The sequence below is a fragment of the Scomber scombrus genome, chromosome 17 (genome assembly GCF_963691925.1).
Source record: "Scomber scombrus chromosome 17, fScoSco1.1, whole genome shotgun sequence".
In the NCBI taxonomy this organism is placed as follows: Eukaryota; Metazoa; Chordata; class Actinopteri; order Scombriformes; family Scombridae; genus Scomber; species Scomber scombrus.
In genome coordinates, this window is record NC_084986.1 from 1326003 (window position 1) to 1335196 (window position 9194).

At 37.5% G+C, this 9194-nt stretch overlaps 1 protein-coding gene across 1 annotated transcript in view; it reads left to right on the forward strand.

The window, feature by feature from the left end:
• Nucleotides 1-5684, forward strand: part of ttc13 (tetratricopeptide repeat domain 13) — a 30920-nt gene extending 25236 nt beyond the window's left edge. Inside the window, 5 exon segments of the mRNA XM_062437732.1 lie at nt 1-14; nt 2074-2153; nt 2968-3046; nt 3883-3962; nt 5214-5684. The exon segment at nt 1-14 is cut by the window's left edge and continues 122 nt beyond it. Of these exon segments, the coding sequence (XP_062293716.1) occupies nt 1-14; nt 2074-2153; nt 2968-3046; nt 3883-3962; nt 5214-5328 (368 nt within the window). The 3' untranslated portion in view covers nt 5329-5684.
• Nucleotides 5685-9194: the final 3510 nt, after the last annotated feature.

Sequence of the window (9194 nt, forward strand, 5' to 3'; positions counted from 1 at the left end):
CCACTGAACTGGGGGTGAGACTCTTCTTTACTGGGTTTACTGGGATAGTATTCAGCATGGCTTCAGCATTTCATACATAATAGATATTCATAATTTGGCTTAAGAGACGACACACAGTAAAAAATGTATGAACTGATCCTTTAAATAATCACAATCCGACAGCTTAAAATGATAAAATAAACGTATGAATAACTTGCACACATTGTTTTTTTGTGGACCCAGCATCAAATTTCTGCTTTTAATCCATTTAGAGAGAATATATTAGAGGATTATGGCAAAAATGTCTAAGTGGTGTAACCATAAAAACTTTGTACCAAATAATTAAACTTGCTTAAAAACAGTAAATTGTCAATAAAACACCATATCAACTAGTTTGGCATGATCTTACATTATAACTTTATATTAAATAAAGGTAATGGAATACAATTGTTCTACATATTACATTATTAGTGCCACGGGTGCTAAGCTCCAAGGCACTCCCTCTACAGCAGTAAAGCTGTAGAAAGAGTGCCTCGGGGCGAAGGCCTCACGTAGGTCTCATACCTGCACGTAGAAATGTGATTCAAACTTTAAAACGGAGGAAAACTTGTGCTCTCTCCAAAACACCAAACTGTTTTTACATAACATGTAAACTTTTCAAACTATGAGCAGTCAAATGAGGAGTGGAAATCACTTTTTCTTCAAAGTTAGAGTGGAAGCGTCAGTTAGCTTGAGTGCGAGAAGCAGTAAAAAATAAACGTAATTTTTAGTAGGAGACAAATAATTTTTGGTCAAAATGTAGACATAGGTGTTGGGATTAATAAAATGTGACATTGACCGGCGGAGTCTGCACAAAATTTAAACGGGGGGGCCGAGACCGGCGGCAATACCTGTCTCGCTCCTCATTGACTGTAATGTAATCGTCTTTTTTTCCAAAAGAATCTCACTCTGTCTTCGCACTGAGCTTACTCACTCATTTTAAGGAGTATCTGAATAAAATAAACACTGTCAGAATCTGCCGGCTTCTGTGTCTCTCACGGTGTTTTCGGTTTTTGGACAAGAGTTACGGTTTTCTCACAGTTTGCGATTGTTCGGGACCTTGTCAGAAGCCAAATTCTGGGGCGTTTTGAGAATTTTTTCCAAGCAGATTCTCAAATCACCATAGCAACCGTAGAACCTCTGCTGTCCTTGACAGCCTGTTGCTGGGCGGAAACTGACCTACTTTTCTGTGATTGGCTGATTCCTGTCTGTCTGTTTTGCCAGTTAACCGAGCTAGCTCTCAGCAATAGCATCCATGTTTAGGGTAAAGGTGACTTTGATTGACAGTTGACACTCGGTAGGGGGCGGGGCTTCAGCGAACTCAGCGGGAACGCCCACAGCGATTGAGACAGAGGCTGATTTTTACACAACTTTGAAGCCTAATTTCACATATTTGGCGATTTTTTTTAATCATTCACATTTGGCAGGGTGGTAACACACTTTTCTGTGGCATGTCAAACTCAGAACACATATTTATTCTTACTTTACAGGGACTTTAATTAGTTTAAATAAATATTATTTATGCTTAAATATGATTAACATTTACTTATTATTTCAGGGATGTTAAGTTGAGAATAAAGTACATTACACTTGATACTGACTAGTAAGATGTACTTAATACTCGAAACCAGAATATGATCAGGGTGACTTTTGAACACTGGAAATAAATCGTGTACTCGTTCCGGCAGCAGTCCCGTGGCACTCAACATGTCCCTGGACTTTTCTAGTTTAATATTTATAATTCTTTTGTGGTTACACCATTTGACATTTTCAGGAGCATTCAGTCTTACTTTTGGTCAAAAATGGTGCAAATGTCATTTCAAATGATATAAAACCAACAAACATAGAAAGTTAAACACTGAATCTTTTCTCTCATATTTCATCTCTGTGTGTTTTATTCTGCAACTGAAACCTGAACAGAAAGATCAACCTGCTTCTTCTTTGTTATGATGTCTGCAGCTTTACTTTCTCTCTCAGTTTAATCTAAGGTTAATGTAAGGTTAATTAGAGGTTAGGGTTATGTGTCTGAACCTTTGTGTGTTTGTTGTGTTTCAGGATGCAGACGCTGTGTGTAACCTGATCCTCTCTCTGGTTTATTACTTCTGTAACCTCATGCCTCTCTCCAGAGGATCCAGGTAAATAACCACCATGTTATTATTCACACAGCTGCAGAATGAAGAGAGAAACTTAGTGGTTCAAATGTTCATATGAACAGTAGAGAGATTCATCTGTTATCAGTCTAACAAGGGAAGGAAGGAAGGAAGGAAGGAAGAATGGGGAAGAAAGAAAAATGTGGAGGAAGGTGAGGAAAGAAGGAAAGAAAGAAAGAAGGAAAGAAAAGGGATGAAGAAGAGGACGAAAAAGAACAACAAGGATGAAGGATGAGGAAGGAAAGAAAGAGAGAGGAATAAAGTGGTATTCTGATGGTCGGTGTGAACAGGAGGAATAAAGGAGGGAAAACACTTTAAGTTACTTTTTACTTTTAGTTTAAAACATTTTAAAAACTGAACTGGTCCTTTAAGAGAAGGAAGCTCACACTAACTTTAGAGCTTTACTAAAACAGTGTTATTATAATAATGTGAACTCGTCCTTTAAACTTTGAATCATCGAGACTCTGACAGACATTAAAACATCATTAAATTCATCTGTTGACCCTCAGAAACATGTTTTATATTTGAGGAAGAAGCTGATTTACACTGATAATATGATAACATAATGTGGAGCCCCCTGGTGGTCGAGTGGTTAGAGCGCATGCCTCGTCATCGCAGCGTCACTGGTTCGAATCCGGCCAGGAACCTTTCTCTGAACTGCTGTGTGTGTGTGTGTGTGTGTGTGTGTGTGTGTGTGTGTGTGTGTGTGTGTGTGTGTGTGTGTGTGTGTGTGTGTGTGTGTGTGTGTGTGTGTGTGTGTGTGTGTGTGTGTGTGTGTGTGTGTGTGTGTGTGTATCAGTGTGGTGGCGTACTCAGTGGTGATGGGAGCTCTGATGGCGAGCGGGAAGGAAGTGATCGGTCGGATCCCGAAAGGAAAGGTAACAACACTTTAACCTAAATACGTTTTATCTTCTTTTTCTTTTACAGCTAAAAAAAACATCACAAATTAAACTTTTTGGCTGCAAAAATGACCCAAAAATCCTGAAGAATGATGTAGGAAACATTTCTCCTTAAAACTTTACGTTACTATTTTAGAAAAAATGTATTTCTGCTCCTCAGAGACGGAGCAGGATGTTTGAGTTTATTGTTTCTAAAGCTTCGTGTTTGTTTCCTTCTTTCCTTCATCCTTCCTTCCTCCCTCCTTTCCTTCCTTCTTCCTCCCTTCCTTCTTTCCTTTCCTCCCTCCTTTCCTTCCTTCTTCCTCCCTTCCTTCTTTCCTTTCCTCCCTCCTTTCCTTCCTTCTTCCTCCCTTCCTTCTTTCCTTTCCTCCCTCCTTTCCTTCCTTCTTCCTCCCTTCCTTCTTTCCTTTCCTCCCTCCTTTCCTTCCTTCCTTCCTTGACTCTAGGACAACAGGAGGGTTAATCACATTATTTTACTTTTCTTGCATTTTTTCCCCAATTTCTGCAATTTTACAGCCAAAAAACTCACAAATTAAACTTTTTGGCTGTAAAAATGACCAAAAAACCTGTAAAACCCTGAAGGGACTGATGTAGAAACATTTCTCCTTAAAACTTTGTTACTGTTCTAGAAAAGTTTAATTTCTGCTCCTCAGAGACGGAGCAGGATGTTTGTTTTCTTCTATAAAGCAAAATCACTGATTCAGCAGAAAGAAATGAAAACAAAGAGAGAGAGAAGCATTAACAGCTGGATGTGTGTTAGTATTTATATTATGTGTCTTTTAAACAGTTTGTGTATGTTGTTGTTATTTGTCCAGCTGGTGGATTTTGAAGCCATGACGACACCGAGTCCAGAAAGCTTCAGCAAAACAGCGAAGAACTGGATGAATCTGAAGAGGTGAGAACATTTAAACTCAGCGTTAACCTTAAATTAAGGTTTTCTGGAGCTTCTTCTTCATTCTGCTGAACTTTGACCTCTTCTCCTCGTTAGTGCACATGTTTTTGTGCCACCTGGTGGTAGAAAAAGATCATTACAGTGTAAAAACGAGCTCGGCTGAGTCAATCAACTACAGAAGGGTATTAGGGCCACTGAAAAAAAAAAATTCCGGAAAAATTCCGAATTCTGACTTCTTTTCCAGAAATGAAAAAAAAATCCTCCCTAAAAAAATTTTTCCCAAAACCTAAAAAAAAAATTGGTTTTAGCGGAAATTTTTTTTTAGGGAGGATTTTTTTTTTTTAATTTCTGGAAAAAAGTCAGAATTCGGACATTTTTCTGACTTTTTTCCAGAAATTAAAAAAAAATCTTCACTAAAAAAATGTTGTTTTTTTTTTCAGTGGCCCTAATACTAATTTACTACTGTAAATCAACAGCTGATCGCAGGACAAAAGTGTATCAGATACAAAACCTGATTAAATATTAAGGTTGAAACTTGTTTATTTATGTTTAATCATTTTTGTAGTTTCATTAGAGATGATCACAGTCCGAGTGGTTTGATTTTGAGTATCTGCTACGATACCGAGTCCCGATCCGATACTTTGGCAATGCAGTAAAAAAAAAAGATTATTTCCCCATTATTTGATGACTATAGCAATTTATACATTATCAATATCCAAAAACATTGATTTCTTATTACATTTCAATATTTATTTAACATTTCTTTAATAAATCCCTTCAGAGTATTGCTCCCTAAATCTCTCCAGATGAGACAAACTGATGTTGAAGCATTTCCTTCATTGTACCTGCTCAGCTACAGTCATCGTGTTTTGGGCTCTGAGCTCTTCCTAAACGTTTTATTGCCGACGCTGTTATTTTCCGACGTGACTTCCCATCACACACTGGCAGTCCGCCGCAGACTCAGAGCTTCAACGGTGTCCAATGAGGCTTCTCCCAACAGCTGTTTTGGGCCGGGGGGGCTGAGCGTCTCTGGCGGTGAATGGAGCAGTGGGCAATTTAACACGTCTTTTATTTGTAACTGCCTTGCTTCGATATGACAAGTTTTATGATGAAGACGTAAAGTGAGCTCCACATATTCTCCAACACTTTGTATCATGGTACTTAGTCTGTTCTGGTGCTCTAAAGAATCTTATGATGTTCTTCTCATTCATCATCTCTCCTCCTCCTCATCCTCTTCTCCTCTTCCTCCTCCAGTTTACCCAGCTGGTACCAGAGCCTCCCGTCTGTAGCAGAAACCTTCCCGTCCAGCAGAACCATGATCGAGGTCCTGAACACAGACTCGTCCTCACACTGTCCGAAGAAGTCCTAACGAGGACTTCCTGTGTTTTCCATGAGCGTCGACACTGGGCCGAGACAAAGGGACGAAGCTGCTTCTGCTGCTTCTGCAACCCAAACCAGCTGATCTGTCAAACCAGCTGATCTATCAAACCAGCTGATCTGTCAAACCTACCAAATCTATTAAATCTATCAGAGATCAATCAGACCCAGATCCAGTTTAGAGGCTACCATGAAGCTTATTTTGGTGCTTTGTTCTCTGTCGTCCTCCTTTAACCTCGATTTAAACCCTCAAACACAAAGTTTAAGTTCTTACATCAAAGTTTTGTTGGTTAATATTAAGACAAAACAAACATTGAGTTTAACCATCGTGTCGTCCTCTCGGGTCAAATTGACCCTGTCTGTTTTGACTGTTCCTTCCTTTTCCTCCCTCCCTCCCTCCTACCTTCCTCCCTTCCTCTTACCTTCCTTCCTTCCTTCCTTCCTTCTTCCTTCCTCCCTTAATCCCTCCTTTCCTCCCTTCCTTCCTTCCATCCTCCCTTTCCTTCCTCCCTCCCTCCCTCCTTCCCTTCCTTCCTTCCTTCCTTCCTTCCTTCCTCCCTCCTTTCCTCCCTTCCTTCCCTCCTTCCTCCCTCCTTTCCTTCCTTAACTTGAGGACAACAGGAGGGTTAATAGAAGAACAACGTTTCATAAATTGGAGATGGAGACTAATTCAGAAGATTTTTTGACCCTTTATTTAGTCGCCAAAAACTAAAATCAGTTTCAAATCAGTTCCTTTATCTCCCTTCTTAAACTCTAAACACATCACATGTGTATAAAAGTTTAAGTTATTAACCCAAAATCTGAGTTTAATAGAAGTACGACGATTAATAAGAAGATTTTTGACCATTTTTAATCTAGTCTTTACTCTGATTAATATTCCTTAATTCTGCCGTTAATGTTAAACATGATTTATATTAACAGTTTTATAAAGCTCAGTATTAACAGAGGTTTGACAGAGAACAGTAAATTATCCAGCAGCTTGTTTGGGATGCAGAAGTTCATATTTTTCTTCTTTTTTTTAATTTGAATCCTCCGTCTCTCTCTCTCTGCTTCGAAGGCTTGAAGAAAGAAAAACAGCTAAAAAAGCACAAAATCACATGTTTACTGGTTGAGTTTAAGGCTGAAGCTGAAGCTGCCTGATATATAAATATATAAATATAAATATAAATATATAAATATATAAATATATAAATATCAATATAAATATATATAAATAAATAGAGAAAGAACAGATTGTAATTGACACTTTAAACCTGTATTTGAACCACTGCTGGTCGAGCCAATCAGCAGAGAGAGAGGAAGAGGAAGAGCCAATCAGCAGAGAGGAAGAGGAAGAGCCAATCAGCAGAGAGAGAGGAAGAGGAAGAGCCAATCAGCAGAGAGAGGAAGAGGAAGAGCCAATCAGCAGAGAGGAAGAGGAAGAGCCAATCAGCAGAGAGAGAGGAAGAGGAAGAGCCAATCAGCAGAGAGAGAGAGAGAGAGGAAGAGCCAATCAGCAGAGAGAGAGAGGAAGAGGAAGAGCCAATCAGCAGAGAGAGAGAGGAAGAGCAGATTTTAAAGATTTAAAACCTTTCAGGGCTTTTTTTAATTCCTCTTGAGATACTTGAACATAGAAAGAAGTTTTTAGTTTGTTGTTTTTCTTTTATTGACGGCTGAGGATGAAATGTTTGAGCCAAGCTTTCCTTTCTTTAATGTGACCAACGAGGTTTGAACCAGCCGACAGTCAGAGATGTTACAGAGACCTTATAGGGATGTTTCACTCGGTTTAAAATCTGGAAACTGAACTTAAATCTGTTTTTTGTGACTTAAAACCTAAAAATATTATTACAGTTATTAGATTTATTAACCTTCCTGTTGACCCCATCTGTTCCTTCTTTCCTCCCTTTCATTCCTTCCTTTCTTGCTCCCTCCCTCCTTCCTTCCTTCCTTCCTTCCTTTCCTTCCTCCCTTCCTTCATTCCTCCCTCCTTCCCTCCTTCCTTCCTCCCTCCCTCTTTTCCTTCCTTCCTTCCTCCCTCCCTCTTTTCCTTCCTTCTTCCTCCCTTCCTTCCTCCTTTCCTTCTTTCTTCCTCCCTTCCATCCTTCCTATCTCCCTCCCTCCCTCCCTTCTACCTTCCTTCCTTCTTTCCTCGGTCCTTCCTTTCCTTCCCACTTCTTTCCTTCCTTCCTTCCTCCCTTCCTCCTTTCCTTCCTTCTTCCTCCCTTCCATCCTTCCTTCCTCCCTCCCTCCCTTCTACCTTCCTTCCTTCTTTCCTCGGTCCTTCCTTCCTTCCTTTCCTTCCCACTTCTTTCCTTCCTTCCCTCCTTCCTCCCTCCCTTCCTTCCTTCTTCCTCCCTTCCTTCCTTGACTCGAGGACAACAGGAGGGTTAAGGAAGATATTTGAGTTTATAATCGACATCATTGATTAACAAAGTAGATTTAAAACTTGGTTATTGATGTTTAATCTATAACTGTGAATCTTCTCTGACTGTTGGATCTCTGGATGAATTAATAATTAATAATAATAAATCAAACCTCATTCCTTTAGCTCTGAGGCTCACATTTGGTTTTTTTCTTCTTAATGAGTTTTAACGGAGCAGTTTTCCTCTAAAAGTCTTAATGATTAAATCTGTTTTTCTTTAATGTGACGGAGCTTAAACTCAAAGATCTGCGGAGAAAATCAGTCAGAAAACAGATTATAGAGATTATTAGAAAGAGATTTAATTAGTTTGGTTTTATTTATTCTGTTATGAGACACTTTTACACAAAAAATCACCCAGAAAACAAACACAATAAAGTATAAAAAGCTTAAAACAAAGTGTCTTTAACATTGAAATGATACAAAGTTTAAATAAAAAGCTTCAATTTACATAATATTGGAGATTATTACAAAGAAATTTTGTCACTTTTCTACAAAATTCACCAAAAAAACAACAAATTAAAGCTCAAAGATTAAAATCAACATAAAAACACAAACATACAGAAACAAAACTAACTTTAAAAAGCATAAAAACAATATAAATGTGCTTAAAGTTCCAATAAAAACCTTTAATTTCTCCATAATTAGATATAATTATATATTAGTTTAAAGCCATCAGATTATAATGATAACGAGGTTTTACAGATTATTACAAAGATATTTCATTAATTTGGTCTGAAAATAAATCATTTTACCATCAAATTCAACAAGAAAACAAACTAAACCAAAGTGTAAAAATCATAAAACTGTAAATTATTAAATATATAATAATAATATAAAGTGTGAAAAAAACACTTTCTGACTGTTTTTCTCCAAATTTCTGCAAAGTTTGACGATTTTCTTTTAGATTTTGAAGCTTAAGAAACAAAAACTGAGCTTGAATTCCAGATAATATTGTTTTAACATGTTTGATGCTGTGAGGGATTTATCTGATTCTTTATGTTTATGATTCAATGTTTACAGCTGCTCTGATGCTTGAAGCACAAAGACAATAAAAAGTCAGTTTATTGAACAAATTTCTTTTTAATTGCAGCTTTTTATTTTATTTTTATTTTATTTTTATTTTCCGGGACGAAAAGAACAAAAAGCTTAAAGACATATCAGTAATCTGTAATTTATTTGAACGCTTCGCTGACTTTCTTCTTCTTTCATATCGACTCGTCTTTTTCTTCTTTGCACAACTTTTATCTTAAAGCTTAAAAACTTGAAGGAGGGATTTTATTATTTCTTCTGTTTGTTTTGTTTTGAATGATGAATAATAAATGTTCAGCAGTCAATAAAACAGTTTGACAGTTTGATCCGACTCGGTTTGTTATTATTATTATTATTATTATTATTATTATTATAGGAAGATTTAATTCTGTGTTTTATAGAAAATATGAAAAGTTTAATAATAAATA